The sequence below is a fragment of the Misgurnus anguillicaudatus genome, chromosome 17 (assembly GCF_027580225.2).
Source record: "Misgurnus anguillicaudatus chromosome 17, ASM2758022v2, whole genome shotgun sequence".
Taxonomy (NCBI): domain Eukaryota; kingdom Metazoa; phylum Chordata; class Actinopteri; order Cypriniformes; family Cobitidae; genus Misgurnus; species Misgurnus anguillicaudatus.
This window is the reverse complement of record NC_073353.2, coordinates 11,764,784-11,787,173: the sequence shown is the minus strand read 5'-3', so window position 1 is coordinate 11,787,173 and position 22,390 is coordinate 11,764,784. Positions and strand designations below refer to the sequence as shown.

General features: G+C 35.2%; 3 protein-coding genes across 3 annotated transcripts in view; 2 read left to right on the top strand and 1 right to left on the bottom strand.

Annotated features, from left to right (window-relative positions):
- Positions 1 to 14,352, top strand: part of ankrd10b (ankyrin repeat domain 10b) — a 32,240-nt gene extending 17,888 nt beyond the window's left edge. Inside the window, exons 4-6 of the mRNA XM_055215191.2 lie at positions 10,501 to 10,751; positions 11,728 to 11,820; positions 13,700 to 14,352. Of these exons, the coding sequence (XP_055071166.1) occupies positions 10,501 to 10,751; positions 11,728 to 11,820; positions 13,700 to 14,001 (646 nt within the window). The 3' untranslated portion in view covers positions 14,002 to 14,352. The remainder of the gene's footprint in view (positions 1 to 10,500; positions 10,752 to 11,727; positions 11,821 to 13,699) is intronic.
- A 386-nt stretch (positions 14,353 to 14,738) lies between these two features.
- Positions 14,739 to 19,619, top strand: ube2al (ubiquitin conjugating enzyme E2 A, like). Its single transcript, XM_055215200.2, has 6 exons — positions 14,739 to 15,039; positions 15,537 to 15,617; positions 16,266 to 16,291; positions 16,401 to 16,490; positions 16,667 to 16,755; positions 18,635 to 19,619. The coding sequence occupies exons 1-6, from the start codon at positions 14,996 to 14,998 to the stop codon at positions 18,761 to 18,763; spliced, it is 459 nt and encodes a 152-aa protein (XP_055071175.1). The 5' UTR covers positions 14,739 to 14,995; the 3' UTR covers positions 18,764 to 19,619.
- Positions 19,283 to 21,695, bottom strand: ing1 (inhibitor of growth family, member 1). The gene is made up of 2 exons (XM_055215192.2): positions 21,376 to 21,695; positions 19,283 to 20,845 (listed from the first exon to the last, which is right to left on the bottom strand). Exons 1-2 carry the CDS (start codon positions 21,515 to 21,517, stop codon positions 20,058 to 20,060), a joined length of 930 nt encoding a protein of 309 aa, XP_055071167.1. The 5' UTR covers positions 21,518 to 21,695; the 3' UTR covers positions 19,283 to 20,057.
- Positions 21,696 to 22,390: the final 695 nt, after the last annotated feature.

Here is a 22,390-nt window from a genome sequence, read left to right as displayed (position 1 = left end):
CAATCTGCTTAGTCATGGCAAAACATACCGTTTGTTGGCAAAATCAAGAAATTTACAAGAAAAAATGTCAGACAAACTTCGAGGGTTCTGCATCTGAGCTCTTCATATATAACTTAAGGTCCAGACACCACGCATTATACCCACATACTTATGTTTAAGTTTTACGTGATAACAGTGTCTGATAGAGGTAATTTATGTGGTAAAAAAGTGGCATTTATAATAGCGAAGGATAAACATATTGGCTTTGGGAAAATAAGGGTTATGTATATTGATGCATGTGGGTTTTTATTGTCTGTTTGAAATGCTTTTGAGACAATGATGAAATGTGCATTTAGCAACCAGACTAATAGGATTGTTGATGTTTATTTTTATTATGGCAGTATGAGCAGTTTTTCAAAGGTTTAAAAGTGGTAGTGTCATTCATTGAGGCTTCAGGCAGGATTAAAGCAGAAAGTATTTTCCAGTGACAGCTGTAGTGTTTCACGTATCAAAGCAGAACAGAAGGTCTTAAATAAAAGGATTTTATATGTAAGGCATACATAGGAAATTATGAGGAGAGAGGGCTTTGGGTTTTTATTTTTTTAACTTTTGCTCCAAATCCTAAAGAAAATTTGGATTCGTATTATGTCTTAAAATTAAAGTTTTATTTCTTGTTTATGTTGCTTTCATATTACTAAATCCTATCTGGAACCATCTTGATATCTTAATAGGTTGAGTACATGTTTAGTTAAATAACTAATATAAATATTTCAAACATTTCCTTAAACTTCCGTTTTAACATTTTAATAAATTATTTGCATTAGAATTAAGTTCAAACGAGTAGCATATAAACACAAAGAATCCTTTTTGCCATATTATCAGCATATAAAAAAGTACAAAAGTAGTTGTGTTTGATATTTTACCCAACAGAAAACTGGATATTTTATCTGTTTCCTTGAACTCCACTAGCCTCTATTTATTTCCTGAGAGACCAACAAACTTGTTATTTATTTTCCTGGAGAAGCAACTTATGTCTTGAATATTTCCTACTTCAAGAGTTGGTGAAGGAACCCCACTCCATTCTGATGTATTTGTTCTTGATAAGGACATCATCATATTACTTCAAGTTCTGAGTTCACGATCTCCTGGACTGAAATCAAACATGAAGATCACAACATGCGTTTTAAATTATTTGCAGTGGATTCTTAGTTTTGTGTGCTTGTCGCCTGCTGGGATCTGGACAAAAGGTAGTGCTTTGATTCTAACAAAAAGAAGACTTTTGTTTTTCTTAACTTAATCTTTTAGAGGCCGTTTATACGTCAACATTTTCAAACCAAAATGGGTAAACTTTCTACATGTTTTGGCATGTTTTAGGGTTCTAAAAATCCAAGTTTTTGAAAATTACATCGTTTTCATGTGAAATACAAAAACGCAAATCTGTGAAAACGGTGATGTCACGAAGTGATTTTGTCAACGTTGTCCTGTGTATGTAACCTATTCAAGAATGCAAAGGAAAACATTTTACTACATCGTGTCATGTAAAAGTGGCGTTAAATTACCTCCCATCATCTTGAAAGTTCTCACAGATACGTCTTGAAAAGTCAGAAGTCGTACCACCAATACCCACCTTGGCCAAATGTTCAAATTTGAAAATGTTCTTGAATCAGCTGCAACTTTGAAACACAAGTGATCTAATTTATTGATCTTTCTTCCTACTTGGAGTCCCAAAACTGATCACGCTAATGTAATGTTTACGGCTTATTCCAAGGACTTCCTCACCTTCCTAATCATGCTTGAAAAGATGGTTACAGCCATTCAATCCTATCTGAATGTTACATCCTCAACTTATTCAAGTCTCCAACATTCCTGGGTTCTTTAAAATGTGCTTTTATCCCTTTTTTGGCCACTTGTTATTCACTTTATTTCTTTTTCCTTTGAGACAAATTCCACACTTGCCTGACCTGAAATCTTTGAGCATTAAACATGAACCTCATGGTGCTCACTTGTTCAGCTTTTTACTACGTTCTTAACCATGAGTTGTTCTTTACCAATGTGTATATTCACTCTATCATTGTTCTTATTTACTTTGATATAATGAAACTGTAAAGACGTTACAGATAAAATATCCAGTTGAAATGAACAATTTTTACAATCACTTGATATAAGCAGCATATTCAAACAAGTCAACAACATGCTTAGGCAAGTTTAGCTTGGATCAAAAATGTGGCAATGTATGCAGATAATTTATGAAAAAAACGTAACAATTTAATGCATTATTGCTGCTTGTGCTCGGAATATATTAAAAAAACAATATTTTTTATTGTTTTGCCAAAGCCCTCAATCCAAAAGTTTGTCAGGGAAATGTGTGGTCCAGGTAGTACAGTAGCAAAGGAAAGCAGAATAAAAAAATATCAACAGGCTTTGCATTATACTACATTAGACCTGTATTTTGTTTTAACACCTTTATAACATGTGTTCATCTTTTATCCTGCGACTTTCAGACTTACAGAAACTGCTTGTATTCACAATGTCGCCTGCAGAATTTACCAGTATATGATAAAACTATGTTCTTTTATGAATCATCTGTCACCTTTGACCTTATGAAAGTGACATGATGACAAGAGAAATGAAGATGCATTTTGTAAACTGTTGCCGCAGAATTCTAGAGAACATCTCAATGTTTTGCAGCTATTGAATTCGAAATGACTTGATTTTTTTAAGTAATCCTAGAAAAGGGGGAGAGCATTCCAAATAGACACTGCTGACTCACTCCAAGTTCCCTCAACGAAACTGCACTGTTGTGGCATTAGGAGTGTTCTCACTATCGCTCCCTTCAGTATCAACACACTGGCAAACTGTTGAGGTATTTCATGCGGTGATTGGTTTTACTGATAGGACATTTTGTACCTAGAAGTTTCAAAAGACACAGCTTTTGATTTTAGATCTAGTTTTTGTTTTTGACCTGCATGCTTTGCTTAATTATGCCCTTAAATCAATGCAGTTGTTGTATATATTTATTTTCCTTTTTAATTTCTTTTTTCTAGACTAACCCTAGGCCGTATATGTAGGGCAGGTCTAATCAGTCCCTTCTCAGTCTCGTCATGAATAAGCGTGGTCTGAGAACTGGCACTCAGGATATGTGTTAGGGCTCAACAACTGGAAGAAATTGTGTGATGCCAGAATAAAGAGTAGCAATGCAACTCAGGAGTGAAGAAAAAAATGAATGCTTCTGTTTTATTACCGAAACAATTTGCCATTCACCAGAAGACACATGGTGATCTACGCTGAAATTACCAGGCATCAAACCTGGCAGGTCTCAATAATATATAAATCTACTAAATAAATATGGTTAATATCTGGTTTATTTATACTCTGGCTTAACTAAAATGATTAGAAATGCTTGGAAAAAAATATTGCTCATAGGGCTGTCACGTTATCCAAATTTCAGTGGCTTATCAATTTTTCTACCAACTTTGAAACCATACCAATTATTAACGACAACCTGCATGCAATCCAAAATACACTCCTTTATTTAGTGCTATCAACATTAAGAAATGCCCTGACAAAATAATATAGGCCTAGTTATCTAACCAAAAACTACTAGCCTACCTCTTATAACTTTTTAATATGTGACCCAGTCTGTGAAAGTCCAGCTAAAGTTTTTGTGTGTGTGTGATTTACTGTTTATAACATGCTATAACCTTAACATCTTTAATACTGACTAAGTAAGGTCATGTCAAAGATTGAAATTTAAATAGAAAGTAATGAGTGAAATCAAACTTTAATGCCCCTAATCTCATAATTAAATTGACTTTAGCCTGGATTTTAAAGAAAGGGTCACATATTGTTAAATTAAAGGGTAAGTAGTAATATAAAAAATATATAAAATTATGATTAATAGACTAAATAAATCAAATAGCCTACAAAACAAAATAAATGAATAGTGCATTCACTGAAAAAAATGATTCATTGAATTTAATACATTTTTTTAAGGTAAGTGGTTGCAATCAATTTATTTAAGCTACATTTAAACAAAAGTTTTATATTTTATTTTACGTTACTAATCTTTTTTTGTTTAAATGTAGCTTAAATAAATTGATTGCAACCACTTACCTTAAAAAAATTTATTAAATTCAATGAATAATTTTTTTCAGTGTTTCAGGGTTTTTTAAAATACATTTTCAGGCACAGAAATTAAATAATAAAATAATCAAAAATAAAATAAATCACTATAGATTAATCCTTATCAAAGTAAAAATTATTAGTTAATAGAAAGCAGTGTTTTTATTTCCTTTTATTATTTATTTACATTAAAAACAACACTGAAAAAAAACGATTCATTGAATTTAATCGATTTTTTTGGGGTAGGTGGTTGCAATTAGTTTATTTGAGCTACATTTAAACAAAAAGGTCAGTAAAGTAAAATAAAATATAAAACTTTTGTTTAAATGTAGCTTGGATGGATTGATTGCAGCCACTTACCTTGGAAGGATTGATTCAATTCAATGAATCATTTTTTTCAGTGAAGGGCCAAGCAGGGCCACTGAGTTCTCTCTGCATTGAGTTTTCTTGGGCTTGATTATTTAAATTGTCAAAGCTCTACATGTGCAATTGATAAACTTTTGTGACGACACAGCTTTGGCCCGATCAGGCAATTGACGGTTCCATCAACTTTCCCGGGCCACAAGGCAGTCTTTTTGTCGAGCCGTGATTACTTATTAAAGGTGGATAACAAATTAAATGACAAAAGTAGCATGTAGCCTGCAAGTACAATAGTCAACATTTTAAGTGGATCAAAACCTTTTATTAAAGTTGTCTTAGGACCTCTTTGATAAACATTTTTGATCCACTTCAAATGTTGACTAGTATAGTTTTCAATAGTATGAATAGTGCTTTAAAATTTCCAAGTAAAAATGAAAGTAACTGGTAATAAGGAAACCAAATTTCAGCGGTTAGTATTTTTCTTCTCTAAATTATTTAAATAATTTTGCTCACCTTTCAATTTTGTTGACAGCATGTCTGTTTCACTGCATTCCGTCTTGTCAGTTAGTGTCCGAGTAACAAATTCAATTTGTACTTGATACATGCAAAGAGACTGTATCTTGTATCTAAAAATGGCTGGGTTGTTTTTTTACCCATGGTGGGTGAATGTTGGACAGAGCACGTGCTGGGTTAAAAATTGACCCAATGCTGGGTTATTTTAACCCAACTGCTGGGTTATTATACCCCATGGTTGCATAACAACAAATTGGGTGGTTTTTGGCTCGGCACGTGTTCTGTCCAGTGTTTGCCCATTGTGGGTCAAAAATAACCCAGCTATTTTTAGAGTGAACATAAATGGATAAAAGGGCTTCAACCTTAGCATTATTCTAATCCTTCCCAAAATAGTAAAACATACAAAAATGCTTTATTTGAGAATCTTATAACAAAATTAGACAAATGCAGTTAAAGGGATACTTCACTCAATAATGAAAATTCTGCTCTGATCATTTGCTCACCCTCAAGTTTGTCCAAACTTGTAAAAAATGTTAGTATTTTTTCCTATTTTGAAAGTCAATAGTGCCTCAGATCTGTTTGGTTACAGACCATTTTTATAACATCTTAATTTTTGTTCAGCAAAACAAGGAAATTTTATACAAGTTTGGAACAATTTGAGGGTGAGTAAATGATGACAGAGTTTTCATTTTGGGGTGAACTATCCCTTAAATACTTCATAAAAATGTTTTTTTTTTTTCTTTTTTTTTGCATTAATTATGCACTAGTTTTTTAAAAGGAATCACCAAAAATAAAAACACTCATTTACTCATCCTCATACCATCAGATGTATAGGCTCTGACTTTCAGCTAAATTATTTTAATGAATATCCTGGCTCTGTTTGGATTGGACTTCAGCTCCTTTGGGTTACTACACTGTAAAAAATAATATGCTGGATTTACTTTAAAAAGTGGATGCAAAAATGATACACTATATTTTTAAGTAAGTTTTAGTTGAAATTCTATGTAAAACGTACTTTAAAAAATAGATGCAAAAATGATGCACTATATTTTAAAGTAAATCCCGCCTTTATTTTTTTCAGTGTAAGTATCTTCTGAAGTAAAACAATGGTTTTGAGTCACAAAAATATTTATATTCACATTCAGCTGAGAAGAAATCTTCTACACCAGAGATGGCATGAAGGTGAGTAACTGGGGAAAGTACCATAGTATCTGCTAAACTTTTAAATTAATTTTTAAAAACTAGATATAATACTGTTTTTATTACTTTATACATTTATAAAACATGAAGTAGCGTAGGAGTGTCAAAGTAATTAATAAGGAATTAATAAACTGAAATGATCTCTAATTAAAGGTGTCAGAAATCTGATCTACAGTAATATAACATTGTGGACAATATGAGGAAACATTAGAATTGAAGGCTCAGTTGAAATTTTCAAATGATCATTGAAATATTTTATTATTTATTATTATATCTATTTAAATGGATGACCATATTTTTTATTTAATGTTTTGAATATGTTGTTAGTTATATTTAGATTTTATTGTCATCTTGTTCCAGTACTGTAAACCCAGGAACCAAGCTAACCTATAATTTAGGTTACTCTTACAAAACAAAATGAACACCAGATGTTATATGCAAAAAAATATTAGAATATGTCAAACCTACAAAAGCAGCAAATGCTTTAAAACAAACTTCCCCTCCAGAGGTTTCAGTTCACAATAAAGATTTAGCATTAGATGTAAAGTAGGGCTGCACGATAAATCGCATGCGATTTTCATACGCATCTCGTCAGTAAAGTGTGTTTCTTGATGAGTAGTAAATCGCCATCCGGTTTTCAGATGAAACGGCGTTATGCGATAATGAATGCTCTGCTTTACTGACGAGATGTGCATGATAATCACATGCAATATATCGTGCAGACCTAACATAAATCAATGGATTATGTCAACTGATGTACTGAACAGATCGTCCACATTGTTTGTTTCTGTAAATATTTTGGATTTTCTTGCACCTAAGAGGTTAATTTCAAATTGAGACCTGCCATGGTGACCACAAACTGTACCTTCTCGATATGCATGTTTCATATGCTAAATCTCTTGGAAGCATTCATGTATTTCTTCAGATTTGGTTAGGAGTAAATGGGGAGGGTCTGTTCAAGTGGATCATGTTTAATTTTGATTTTTCAACTGGAAATTGTATTTTATTTTTAGATGTTTGATTTGGAGATGTTTATATGTTGAAATGAATGTGTGTATGGACTGATCTAGTAAGAAAGAATAAAGATTCTATATGTATGTATGTATGTATGTATGTGTATGTGTGTGTGTATATAAATGTGTTTTTATGAATCCAGGAATGAACAAACTCTTTTAAAGCAACAAGCATACCCCTTAATGTCACTGAGTGGTATTGCAATAATAAAACCTTTTTTGTGATCTGTTTAATTACCACATTATTATAAAATATAATTTCTCCAGTCAAATTTACGTTCACTTTTTAACATTATTCATATTTTTACCACAGCACACATTCAGGCATATGAAAATGAGGTGTAGGCCTTGGGAAGCTGCCAGCGTGTTCTGTCCTCTATCCAACCAAAATGTCAGGCTCCTGACATTTGGAGTCATGTCTTCACTCAATGAATTGCTTGTTTCTTGTTTAGAAATTATTCACATTACAGTACTATAGAGGTCATTTAGCCACAACCTAACAAGTGCAGAACTGTTCTCTTCCAGTAGTATACATTCTGTCAGTTATTTACCATGGTTCTCTTTTTTATTGGTGTTGCTTTGATATGTCTTCATTCAATTTAGTGTTTCTTACACTTTAAAAAAAATGCTGGGTGGTTTTTAACCCAACTGCTGGGTTTTTACTACCCATGCATTCGGTCATTTTTAACCCAGCATTTTTTAGAGTGTAATGCCAAGTTTGTATGTGTTGAAACAATCCGCAGTAGAATTAAATTGCTATAGTTACGACTAGAAAATGTAATGCATTAGTAAGACAATAGTGTTTGGATAAATACATTTACATTTAGGGATTTAGCAGACGCTTTTATCCATGGCCACTTACAAAGATAAGGATACAATCAAGCAATTTGTCGTAGGTAGGCAATAATACAAGAAGTCACAAGTTTTCACAATACCTGTTGAGAGAGAAAGAGGTTTTTTTTACAGTTTTTTTTAAGATAGAAGATAGATGAGGTGTGTCTGCAGCATTCAGTAGCGATTTGTCAAGTATTTTTGGAAAATATGAGTTTTTAGTTGTTTTTTTGAATGTAGCGAGACATGCGGCTGATCGGACTCCTATAGGAAGATCATTCCACCAGAAGGAAGTAGTGAAGGAAAATGGGGCCGTAATTTAGCGCCCTTTTGTGAAGGTAAGACAAGACGCTGCTTCTTTGCTGATCATAGCGTTCTGGATTGGTGAACGTGCTTTAATCGGTAGCCAGTGGAGAGAGATGAAAAGCGGTGTTACTTGAAAGATGAGTCGGCTGCTGCGTTCTGAACCAGTTGGAGTGGTTTGATACTCTTTGTAGGAAGGCCAGCAAGGAGAGCATTGAATTGGTTCAGCATAGAGATTACCAGGATCAGGATTTGTGCAGCATTCTCCATAAGGAAGGGCGTATCTTCCTGATATTGTATAATGCAAATTGACATGATTGCGCTGTCTTTGCAATGTAATCAGTGAAGGACAGTTGCTCATCAAAGATTACGCCAAAGTTTCTAGCCGTTTTAAAAGGTGTAATAGTTGTGTTGGCCAGTTGAATAGATAGGGCATGTTTTATCTTTGGTTGTGCCGGAAATGCAAGCAGCTCCCTCTTCGCTAGGTTCAGCTGGAGGTGGTGTTTCTTCATACAAGACGAGATATCTGCTAAGCAGGCTGTAATATGTGCTGCTATAGTGGGATCGTCTGAATGAAATGAGTAGAAGATCTGGGTGTCATTAGCATATCAGTGGGTAGGAGAAGCCATGTGCATGTATGATAGGTCCATAAGGATGTGTTGTAGATGAAGAAAAGGAGTGGACCAAGCACTGATCCCTGAGGGACCCCAGTGACCATCTCCACTCCCCTGCACGGCACCCTGAAGGATCTTTTGGAGAAATAAGATTTAAACCATTGGAGGAGAGTACCTGTGATCCCTAGGGACGATAGGGTGTCAAGTAGGATCTGAAATACATTGTTCATTTTTCAGTATGAAGCTGGCAGTTACCCCAACAATACACCCTACAAATAAACCGATTTGCTCAATAGAAGAAACACTACATGAAAATAACTTTTCTAAAAATAAACACAAAAAGTAAAATACTTGAAAGTGTTGGCATATGCGATATTGCACTATCAAGGGTGACATTTCTGCATTCTTACTGCATTCATGATGGGAATGTTAGTAGGAGTTCCAGGGGTAAGTGTAAAACTTATTGCTTCGGGTTTGTTCATTCTTGTATTCCTTTTGGTTTTCAACTGCAATAGAAAATGACACATCTTGTTGATGCTAAACGCACACTCTCAATCCTTTCATGTTTTTATGTTAAATATTTTACAGGAATCCCATGCTGCCCTGATGTGGTTTATAATAACTACACTATCCTACTGATCTTAAGTGGAGATAAATGAAAGATAGCGTTACTCTCTTTACTGTTCCTATCTCTATACACTGAAGAATTCCAGCATTTCCTGGTCATCCCTTCTTTCTTGTTTCTTCAAAGTTCCCTTCTTTTAGCAATTAAAATGGAGATTCACCTACCAGAAAACAAATAGCTTTCTAATTCTTTTTATTTTAATGATCAGAAGATGGATTGCCACGTTTTCCTTTCTTTACCTTCTTTCATTCAATAACTGAACTGCAAAGAACTTGAAAACACACGAAGACCTTCAAGAAGACCTTTTGTACTTTTTTTTATTCATTCTTCGATCTATTCAGTTACTGGCATCTCATTGTCACTATTTTCTATGCGTATGTGGTGTTTATTCAATTGCAATTGGCATTTATTTTCGTCCTTACTATCCTATGATAGTTTCTGCTTTAGGCTAATAGCATAGTTTCTTTTTTTTACTTACTTTTATTCTTTATTATATCATATGTCTAGTTCACCTTTTGCCTTGAGGAGAATTCCTGGAATGATTTTTACAGTGCCAAACCCTTTCCCAAAATCCTACATCCTACGTCTTGGAAAATTCAAAAACCTTCCACTTGTGCAACATATTGTCTTTGTAATTACAAACTTTTTTCTCATTTATTCATAAATCTTGTTTTTGTCTACTTGTGTGCGTGCTTGTGCTGTCATTTTTTATTGCAGTTGAAACATTTTGATTTGACCACAGTTTGTTTATATATCTTTTTCCTCCCTTCAAGAACATGGATGTCAAAATTTAGGAAGTTTAGTCAAGGTATAAAAAGCAGCAAGGGTCTGTATGAATGTGTGTGTATGTGCGAGCGTGTTTGTGTATGTGTTTGTGTGTGCTTGGTAAAAATTTTCATTAGACCAGCATTGGTAACACAGTAATTTTATCACTGCACAGCATGAGGAACGCTAGTGGACTGACTGCAGCTGACCTAGCCCATGCCCAAGGCTTTCAAGAGTGTTCTCAACTGCTGTTCAATGCCCAGAACCAGCAACTTAATCAGCTTAATGGGCTCTCAACCAATGGCTCTGTGGGGTATGGGGACCGCAAGCTAATCCAGGAGAGGGGCATCCTTAATGCGGTACCCAGTCGAAAGAGGTCCCTTGATTGCATGGAGTCTAATCAAATTAAAAAGGCCAGAACAGATGGTAAGTCATCATGACTACTAAATTACTTGCATAATCCTTGATGTTTTTTTCCACTAGGAAAATATTACATTGAGACCTTACATGCGATTTGAAACCTGATGAAACGCAGGCCACTCATTATTAAAGAGTCATTATTTCCAAAAAAAGACCCAAGAATGGTTGAAACCTACATGGTGGTGTTATGATGGTCAAAACAGTTAAAGAAAATGACTGTAATCATAACATATTGCAAATAACGTGAGATTAATCCGCTTTGTATGCTTTAAAATGTGCTCGCGGTACTTTGATGTCATGCTCGATTGATCTTCAGTGCTATAGTAATGGAAAAAACTGACAAGACATTTTTTAAAATTAAAATGTAAAAGTTTTGCAGTGCTATTTTTAACAAAGTTTAGGTCTGCTACTGCTGTTAATAATTGTTCGTATCTTTTGGCTTGTGCAGCTCAAGGCAATATTTAATCGCGATGGTTTGACCTTATCCGATGATTTCATATCACCACAATGATTGCATTTCTCTCTAAAAAACACAAGGGGGAGCTACAGCGCCTGTATTAATGAAACCGTATATGATGGCGTTCCTTAGTCTGACAGTGTCCATTTCAGAGCCATTCAATACAGTGGAAAAACAGCATTTAAAGAAATGCTGCCAAACTTTGATAAGCATTATGAACTGCCAGGTAAAACATACATTTCAAGTGAAGGATGCTATTCTTAATGATCTGTAAAGAATTGATTTATTACAGCCACTTTATTGTGTTTATATCTTATAAAGAATTATTTTTTTATTTTTATTTTATTTAATGTTTATTTGACAGGGACAAATCACAACAACGTGTGAAAATTATTTAATGAACAAATTAAATGTGAAAGCAATAAAACAGACAATTTATCATCACAATTTATTAGACAAAATTAACTGTCAGCCAAATTTCATAACTGTGACAGCCCTATTATTAACTTGTTCTCGTCATTGCAGATATACGTTATCAGGCAGTGAATGGAGTTAATGGATCCAGTGGAGAAGACCACATGGAGGACATAGAGTTTGGGTCAGCGCCAAATACCACAGGTGGGAATGGATCATTAAATGGATCCTTTCCTTTGGGGTCCAATGGCTTCAACAGTTCAGAGCAGGACCAGGTGTCCAGAATGGAGAGCTCATCCTCTCCAGCCCACAAAGAGCTGGAGATCTTCACCGTGGCCTCCATGCAAATACCATGCCGTTGCACTAATTCCTACGCCTATTTGTAGAACGGTGGCCTTTGCTTTATTTTTATGCTCTTTTGGTGATGTGTATCTGGGAGGCAATATAATCCAATTTAAGCATATCATATGTAAAAAAAAAAAGGTTGATTATAAAAGTTATGTCACACCATTCTGCTATTTTGAATTTAGGTGGTGTGCATTTTGTTTTAAATATAGATAGAGAGGATCTAGAGAAGATCTTAGCATATTAGTTGAGTTGTTTTGCACAATAACTTCCTAAATGCAATGTTTTCAGTTTTATTCTAGTTTGTTTCAAGGAAAACGGAATGATTTGTATGTTATTTGTTCTTTTTAAAAGTTATGAGCATTATTACACAATGTAATTGTGTTATGTAACAAGACAGTTTTATGTTATGACATCAGTACTTAAAAGTATTTTTTCTTTTAGGACCGTTTTCTGCATAGTAGCAAAAAAAAAAAAATAGATTGCAGGTGGATGCACATTGTTTGTTTGTGTTTACCCTATAGAAAAAAATTGCATTTTATTTTCCAATTCTCTCTTGTCTTTTGAACTTTTCTCTTTTTATGCCAAAATATATATCTAAACATGAATGTATAATACATCCATGGACTTTTCTGTGCAGCTTTATACATGTTTGTTCTTGTAAATAGGTACCAGGTGCTCTTCAGTCTTATTTTTAAAACCTTTGAAGTTTTCGATGTTGGGTTATATTTTTTTTCCATAGGCGGAATTGCAAAATCTGTTTAAGATGATTTTGTTAGATTTATTCTTGTTAGATTATTATATATTAGCTGGGAAGGGGGTTTTAGCTTTTCCAGCTAATGTTTCAGCAGTGTAGACATAAATTGGTTAATTTGATTACAAACACTGTATTAATGATTTATACAAAGGCACTGCTTATTAATTACATAAGTTCTGATTAATTAAACGTGAATGAGGGGGGTTTTTGCTCTGCACATTGAATAATGCATGATTGCCTACTCTAAAAAGCATTCTGAATTATAAGCAACATCTGATGTAAGTGCTAATATAAGGGATTTGTTCATATAGAGTAGGAGGATGCTTGACACAATGTAACCTCTGTGCTCATTAAATGTTCTGTCATTTAACAATCTACAGTGACTCTTGAATGTGTACTTATTTGTAAGAAAGAGTGTACTAGCAAAAATAGAAATCATAGTATATATTTGTCATTTAGTTCAGGTTTACAAAGACAAAGTAATTTTACATACAAGAGTTTGGAACAACTTGAGGGTAAATTTTCATTTTTTGGCAAATACAGATCAGTGTACCAGTGCTCTGTTTGTCAAGGTAAGCAACCAGGACTTTAATCTCAGGTTCAAAAGTTCAGATGTAATTGGGTCGCGTAAACCAAACTAGAACAGCAATTGTATAAATTATAACTACATTCTTTAGTAAATTGAGTTTCCAAGTTCCACTTGTTTTCGGGTCAAGTATTTATGAAGAAAAAATTAGGGTTATGCTTTTGGCTGGGTTTAAGTATGCCATTTGTACATCAAGGAGTAGGTTAAGGTTAGGGGTAAAAAGGTTTAGAATCAACAAAAGATGCTGACCCAGAAACCTGCCGCTCAGATTAAAGAAATTTAAACAAAAACAAAACCGGTTGGAAATTGTTGTGCAAAACAAAAGCAGCCCATTGCAATTTAATAAGTGTTTTGTTTTCTTAATGGCATTTTAACGGATCTGTTTTCTTTGACAGCAAAACTCCCTTTAAATGGACATTGCCTTCATGAACAGCACCTGATGCATGAAAATGTGAATGGAAATTCAACCATCCCATCAGAGGATGAGGGTGGTGATCATATTGGGGAAAGGGGCATCTACTCACATCTTGATTTCTCTGACAACGGGCTTCATTTTGGGCATCATAATGGCTTTGGAGATACAGCCGAGAACATTGAGGATGCCAGCAGTCGGATTGAGCACCTTAAGTCAGTTAGTGCAGCGAAGCACTATGACCACATTACCATCAACACCATGCACCTCTTTCATGGGTGTTAGAATGTCCGGTCCAGAGTCGTATGCCTTTATAGCCATACAGAATGTGCTGCATTGCTTTGTCCATGTCCATTGAAAGGGACGCTGTATTATTACATTTCCTTTGTTTTTCTATCATCTATGTTTAAAAATATTCAATAATTATTCTCTAATTGGGGCCAAATTGAAATGTTTAGTATTATGTGTTTCTGTTGTTCTACAGTCCCAGAGGATGTTACTTTGATGCATTATTTTTGTTGAGTTTTTGTATTATTGGTGCCTATGTTTAGCATCCTCTCTTTTGTAGTCACTAAAGTTGTAAAATAAAATGGTTGAATGAACTGAATTAACATTTGTATGTTTCCCAACTTAAAACCACCAGAATGATTCGTTTGAACTTTAAAATGGACTCTTACGTAAGAGGCTAATACCAGATTTCCCTCTTGATTCGTATCTAATATAAGATGTCGAAAAATAGTACAACAACAACCAAACAAACATCGTTTACCTGTTGTGCAACGGCCTTTCACGTCACATTCAGCCCATCATCTACCTACTGCATCTGACTGCACTTCCCGCCCTTGACCACCAGGCGGAAATTGACCTTATTATGCAAAAACGTCACTGAGGCTGTTCTTCCGACTGAGACCATACCAATGCTTTTTCAAAAATGGGGGGAGTCAGCGGGTTAATTTACTCAGAGTCGAATATTCAGAGACACCACCAAAGGCACACTGTAATTACTAACCCACAAATATTATAACTCGTTTGAATTTATCATCACACAAATATTTGTATCGTCCTGTTGTATGTTGTTTGCGCGTCAGCGAATAAACCCCTCTGTGTATGACAGTGGCATAAACCTGTTTGTTAAAGAAACGTCTTGTACTTTAGAAGGGAACGAACGTAGAGAAACTGGATATTAATAAAGACTACTGACGTTTACCGTTTCCATATTTGAAATATTTTACCGCACTAAAATTAATCGCGAATACGTTTTCTTTAGTGTAGTTTAGAGATGTCTACTCCTGCTAGAAGACGACTTATGCGGGATTTCAAGCGGTGAGTATCATGGATGTGTTTGTTTTGTTGAAATAGCTGGCTAGCTAGTTAGCAAATAGCACTCTATCCGGCAAATAAATATTAAAGATTACATAAGCAGTTTCGAGGCATTATTTGCATTTGACATTTTTACTGTAAACAATTAAGTTATTTTGGTATGACATTTTGTCTGTTACCAATGTTGAGGTTTATAAAAGCTCTAAATATGTCTTGGCTTATCGGCTAAGTTAGCTGGCTAGGTTATTTAAAGCCGGTTAGAGAAGTTCGAACTTTACGTCGTCAACGCGATTTGTTTCGACTATAATGGGAATTTTTGAGTGCTCAAAACTTAAGAAATATAGATGTTTTAATTATTTTAATGTTTTTTTTTAATTAGACAACAACCCACTTGTAATCATATAAAATTTGGCTAATTCAGAATCCGTTCAGATTTTTGACAGATTTAAAGATTTTTAACTAACATTGCTTATGATAAGTGTCCTGTGCTGGTCCCACAGGCTCCAGGAGGATCCCCCAGCTGGTGTTAGTGGAGCTCCATCTGAGAACAACATAATGGTTTGGAATGCAGTCATATTTGGGTAAGATGAAACTGAAAATGTGCAAGTCAGGGTCCTGTGGTCAGTAAAAAAACTTGAAAAATAAAAAAAATTCCAGACTTGATTAAATTTTTTTTTTTATAAAAGTCATGCAAAAGTTATGAAACTTTTTTAGAGTCGTGTTCCTGTAGCAACACAAAGCCACAATAATGGCACCTGTCTTTTTATGGTCTTGTTGGATACATTAGTTCGCTAATAGGTGTAATTGAATTCAATCAGTTCCAGTCATGGTAATATTATGGAAAACAATGGAAATTCATTGGGCAGAAATGTGGAAATCTTGATTTAACTTTAAAGCACTCGCCTACAATGATTTGAGGTCTGTCGCCAATGGAATGAACATTTTTAAAGCTCTATGCAGCCTGTGTTTTTATTATTATTATTTTACTAACTGCAATTTTACCTGAAAGCTTGTTTACACGCCTCAGTCATAGAGAGCATAGTAGTAGTCAACATGGCCTCAGCCTAAACTTTAAACGATAGCCTGTGCCGTGCTTGTTATTTGATATCATGGTCAACATGCTATACTTGGGGCTTCGACTGTATATTCCAAACACGGTGGGTCATCTAAATGTCAGATTGCAACTTCTGCCTTTGCCTAAATGATGTTTTGTTTGTTTTTATGTGCAGCCCAGAGGGAACACCGTTTGAGGATGGTACATTTCATGCTTTGCTGATCTAGACAAATGTTCAAACACGCATTTAAACAAAGTATTTAGATTATGCAGTGACAATAATCTGTGTTATTTGTGCTCTCCACACAAGGTACATTCAAACTCACTGTTGAGTTCACAGAGGAATATCCAAACAAGCCTCCAACTGTGCGGTTTGTCTCAAAGATGTTTCATCCAAATGGTAATGACATTTCCTGTTTGTGTCTCAAATTAGAAGCTTAGCAGTTACTACGTGGCTAATAATACAGCCTAGGTTGCAAGACAACGTGCAACTATTAAACTTTTGTTAAAGTTGATACCATAGAGAATTACTGTTTCGGTGGAGAAATTTCTTTTGTCTTGCTGTCATTCTTTTAGTGTATGCTGATGGAAGTATCTGCCTAGACATTCTTCAGAATCGGTGGAGTCCAACTTACGATGTTTCTTCTATTTTAACATCAATCCAGGTATGTTAGTGAACTCTTATTTTCCTCATTTATTTAGAAAATGTACTTCATATTTGAATTCGAACTATGATATACCATATAGACGGTTTCATTGGACTCACGTGCGCTGACGTGATACACGTCTGGATCCGGACTTGACTTCCGATTTCTTTTCTTTTTTTTATGGTCTGACTAGTTGGTAATCTGATCTCTTGAACAAATTCCTCGTCGAAAATATCAAATGTTTTGGTTTTCTAGGTAATCTATGTGTTGTTTTTTTGATTGTTATATAAATAAACTACGTTTAAAGAACGTTGTTGTTATTTATTCTTAGCGGAGTTTACCGGAAGTTACGTGCGGACCACAACAGCCGCTTGTTTATGTTGTTATTGTTATATAAATAAACTACGTTTAAAGAACGTTGTTGTTATTTATTCTTAGCGGAGTTTACCGGATGTTACGTGCGGACCACGACAGCCGCTTGTTTATGTTGTTACTGCTGAAACCGTCTTATAGACTCATTTTGGCAACGGAAGTGGTGTTATTCCCCAGTGGTTCGAACGTGTTGGCAACTCGGAAAGTTTATCAAAATGGTTTCCCAGCATCAAAATGTCTGGTTGTTGCATTTGGTTGCACTAATATAATAAACTAATATACGTATATATGTATCTGCCCACTTTATATTTGGCCATCTGCTAACGTCTTCTATCCACTCCACTATAGTACACGGATCTGGTAGCTGTGTTAAAGTTGATAAAGTCAACTTTTAAAATAACTTTCTCTGTCTGTGTTGCTTCACTGCTGATCATCATCATCATTTAGTTTATTTGAGCATCTAATTACATAAAATCAACATAATAACAAATTTCATTACAATACAAGTAAGGAAAAAAAGACAAAAAAAGGGAGAGAAAAAAAATAGAAATGATGCTCAAAAGGGGTAGGTAGAAGCTTAAGCTTATAAACACCTACCCCCTTTTATACCATTAAGCCGCAATTGCATTTATTAACCAATAAAACAGTCGTCACATGTTTATGCTATCCTGTTCCAGTGACTGTACAATCAACAATATTTGCTCACAACCCTTCTATTAAGACATGAAAGAAAAGAAGAAAAAAACTCTTCAATAAGTACAAGAAAGATAGAGAAGAAAAAACATTGCCTGTAACAAATAGTCACCAATCTTTTAATTTAATCTTTTGTTCCTTATTGTTAAATATTCAAGGTCTTTTTAACCACAATTATTCTGAACTATAATAGATTAATTATATTATCTTTATTAATGTACATTCTCTTTTTTAGTTTACCAGTCTCAAAATACAACATAAATAAATAGCTCTATAACGTATTCCACTTCCACCCTACGGCCATTCTTCTGTCCTATACTTAGACAGTATTATTTGTTTATACTTTGCTTTGAATTGATGAATGGATGGGCATTGCTTAAGTTGGGCATTCAGGGTATTCCAGAGTCTGGCACCACACACAGACACACACATACTTTTCCTTGTTGGTCTAAAAGCAGGTACTTTAAAATGGGCATAACCTCTCAGATTGTAACAACTATCCCTTTCTGTGAATAATTTTTGAATATTCGCTGGTAAAAGAACCCGATTTGCTTTGTTCAATTAGGATATAATGTAAAAATCAATTAAGTCCATAAATTTAAGCATATTACTTTGTAAAAACAAAATATTTGTATGTTGATGGACTGATTCTTGCCATACTTCTGTTGCCAAAATGCGCGCGCATACGCTGCCACGTCATCATTGTGTACAAACAGTAAAAGAGTTTATCCCCTGTAAAAGTGATCTAATTTAAATAAAATCACTTTTTTGGTAAAATATGTAGTGATGTTTCAGTTTTTTATTGAGGACTTCTTTTTGTCTTTCCTTTCAGTCCCTTCTAGATGAGCCAAATCCCAACAGTCCAGCAAACAGCCAGGCAGCACAACTATATCAAGAAAATAAACGAGAATATGAGAAGCGGGTGTCTGCAATTGTAGAACAGAGCTGGCGAGACAGTTGACCACATTCATAAACATTTCCTTACTGAAACGTTTGCTTTCGTTTTGGCTCTGTTGGGGGATAGTTTTTTCAAATCCATCCATTTTTAAGTTTTTATGCACTTTACTCATGTAAGATTGTGGTTTTTGTTTTATTGTCTCTCCTACTTCTTTGCCTGGAGTGTTTTCAACTTTCATTACGACTATTCCTCCTGATGTTGACGTTCCTAAACGCTTGACTCATTGTGCATCTGGCATGAACATTTGACAGTTGTCCTTTTTTGAAATATTAATAACTCAATTAAGGCACTCTAATCAGGACTCATTTATAGATTTAATAGTTATTCTGGTGAAAATGTATTCAGTGCTTCATTCTTGTTTCACTTAAAACCAGGAAATCTTTCTGTAATTTCAGATTTAGAATCAGTTTTGTTTTTTGACTTTTGTCAAGAGAGCCAGCTCAACCGCACACAAAATTAATTATGTTGGTACACATACATGTGGTTTGTATGTAATATGTTGAAAGAAAATGGCGACATGCATCAGTGTAAAAAACATTTACTAGTCATAAAACTGAACATTTTCTGGAACTGCTTCAAGTATAAAAATATTCTCCACAATTCTAGTGAAATACAAGTAACTTAATTACCATACATTTTATCATGGCTTGCATTACAGAGTCCAAACAAATGTCGTCAGGTCTTTTCCAAATCTTTATCTTTTCAGATGTATGCCCTGTTACATGCATGAATGTTTGAGTGTGTCCTAGCATTTAATCTATTGTATATACAGAACATCTAAATTTTGTGTACAGATTTTGCACTGGATGGCAATCTCATTTTTCAGCACTTGTAAATACTAAATAAAAGGTCAAACAACCATCATGAGTAATACTTTCCTTGTATTGACAATGCACAGCTATTTTATTCGAACTGAAAACTAGGGCACAAGCAAGAGGCAAGCTACTGTCCATGTACCAGTGATAAACGCATACTCATTTACATTACATCATTTGTTGGAGAAAACACGGCATTAAGCAGGTCTTGTTTTACGTTAACACACATACAGTGATGCCAAGCACAGATACAAAAGTGGGAACAATAATAAAAATGCAATATACTGGCTTTTGAAATTATATTTCAGATACTTGCTAGCTGAAAAGTAACCCGACTTTAGCACAACATATATCCCTAAGAGATATACAAACCAGTTACCAAACTTGGTCTATAAGAACATCATACAGGTTACTCTCAATAAAAAACACAGGGTACTTGGACCCTATATGGAATTATACAAGGCAACCAGGTAAACTGGACACTACCTGTTGTACGCCCGTTCTTTCTTTGACCTCTCTAAAGCTTTGTCCATTGTTTTCTCATTGTCGCCTCTGCACTTTGGGCAGTACCACTTTCCTTTGGGCTTATGGTGCAGGCCAACACATGAAAAGTGAAACCATTCAATTGTGCATTCATCATTATCACAACCTATCATCTCCCCGTAAGACACCTGCTCACAAAGACAATAAGTGGGTTCATTTGGGTCAATGGGCAGGTCTGTTGGTGATGGCTCTCTATCTTGCTTGCTTTTTGACCTCTTTTTCTTCTTTGACGACGTGGATGACGTCTTAGCCTTTTTCTCTTTTGGCGTGCATGAACCAAGCTCCTCATTGTGATCCACGCCATAATTTGAGTTTTCTCGGTTGTCCGAACCATTTTTTTGCCTTCGTGATCGCTTTCCACCGGATTTGTCAACCGTGCTCTGAATTTCATCTCTTCTTTTTTCCACACATGGTTTACTCACTGACAGCAGTGATGTAGACAGTGGCGTCATAGGTACTGTTGTTACGGCACAGGGGGCACTGCCCACAGATACAGTGCTTTCCGGCGAGTCTTGGCAAGCGTGGAAAAGTTCGCCTTGCCACTCCAGCTGCCGACAGCGGTTCTCCACCAGATCTACCATTTGGCCTGCGATCTGGATCTTCTCATCTCCAAGTTCTTCTGTGCGGATCAAAGAGCGCTGGATCCAATGGAGAAGACGCTTCTTCTGTACAGGATCTGACTCTTGTATGTGTTTTTCATAATTCTCATCCAGTTCCTTGAGAATTTCTGTAATGGAAAATAAACAACAATTAATGAAGCTATGCAATATTAATACAGATTTTTTGGACATCAGAAATCTCTAAACATCTTAACTTGCACTAACAAAATCGGTAACCATGACAACAACGGCTTTGTCACAATAATGTAGTTCACGTTTAGGCACAATCACTGACCCTATAATGACTTTGTTTGATAGTGTTACATAACAATATACAATTTATAAGCACAAGATGAACAGGTTTGCTTATTTTACAATTAAGTTTAGCGACACACACAAGATATCCGAGTTCCGATCGTCAATCGCACTACATCGCAACCAACAATAAATACAAATATGTCATCGAAAAAAAATATTGAAAGCTAACGTTACTTTTTGCTTTAAACGCTGAATCGTTCTGGTAAAACAGCAAGTTTCACGTGCTAATAAGCTAGCCGCTAGCTACCTAGCTTGCTAGTCCGCTATATCCAGAACTCACTACTCAAAACACGCAGTGTTTGTTCACAGACTACATGTAAAGCTGTCGGTAAGCTCTCACCTTGATATTTGGCGTCTATTTCTCTCATGTGCGACACACATCTCTGTAGGTCCAGCGGCAAAGACTCTACGAGATCCAGGTACTCCTCAACGTAATTCCCCACAACAAGAGACGACTCGCCGTTTGCAGACGGGTTTAGCATCTTTTCACAAACATTTAAGAGACAAATGGAACAGTATAAATGTGTGTTTTAGCAATTATTTAATCTCCGAACCTCTTTTCTTTAAGCACAATTCTAAGTTGATAACAAAAGTTACTCGAGTAAACGTGCGCTGTGCAGGACCAATGACGATTTGATGGCGAAAGCTCATGAATAATAATTAAATTGAGCTGACGTTACATGGGTGTGTTCTGCTTCACGAGGCCCTGCGCAGATCTTCAGCTTATGACGTTAAAATACCGCGAGAATTATTCGAAGCTTCCGCAGCAGTCTGCTCTCGCGATGCTTTGATGACATACAGCGATATGTCTGCGCAGAACTTATGGTCCTAAAGTACAATTATACATATGTATAGGTTTATTTGCGTCACATGACCAGTGTACGATCTTTTGCATATAGACTCCTAAATTTAAAGTCAGCATATAAACAAGTTTAATCACGTGTATTAAATGTGTTTACAATCACATGGCAAGAAACGTGGGACAAGGCATACAATCCTTAAAACTGTAACGTTACATCCTTATGCAACCAAGCCCCACTCGGTGGCGGCAATGCACCATACAACTGACCTGCCATCTCCCTAAAACTGTAGAATTTGAAAGTTGCACCCAAAACATTAGTGACACAGCACGGACGCTAGATGACACCAAGTAGTTTAAAAAATGCAAGATGATTTTTAAAAGTTTGAGGAGAAAGGGGAATTTGAAATTAAAAATTAAATCTAAATTCGTAAACAGTATTTTAAAATCATCAAATTATTACTGTTCAATAACCAAACATTTCAGCATTAGTAAATAAATATACAAATAACATATAAGGGAGGTTTCCGTGAAAGGGTTTAGATCAGGGATCTCC

Bases quoted from the DNA above. Each gene is read 5' to 3' on its own strand.
- ing1 (XM_055215192.2), bottom strand. From the start codon at position 21,517: ATGCTAAACCCGTCTGCAAACGGCGAGTCGTCTCTTGTTGTGGGGAAT. The intron at 20,846-21,375 runs GTGAGAGCTTAC...TTTCCATTACAG, and splicing joins AATAGACGCCAAATATCAAG to AAATTCTCAAGGAACTGGAT.
- ube2al (XM_055215200.2), top strand. From the start codon at position 14,996: ATGTCTACTCCTGCTAGAAGACGACTTATGCGGGATTTCAAGCG. The intron at 16,292-16,400 runs GTACATTTCATG...TCTCCACACAAG, and splicing joins GGGAACACCGTTTGAGGATG to GTACATTCAAACTCACTGTT. The intron at 16,756-18,634 runs GTATGTTAGTGA...CTTTCCTTTCAG, and splicing joins CTATTTTAACATCAATCCAG to TCCCTTCTAGATGAGCCAAA.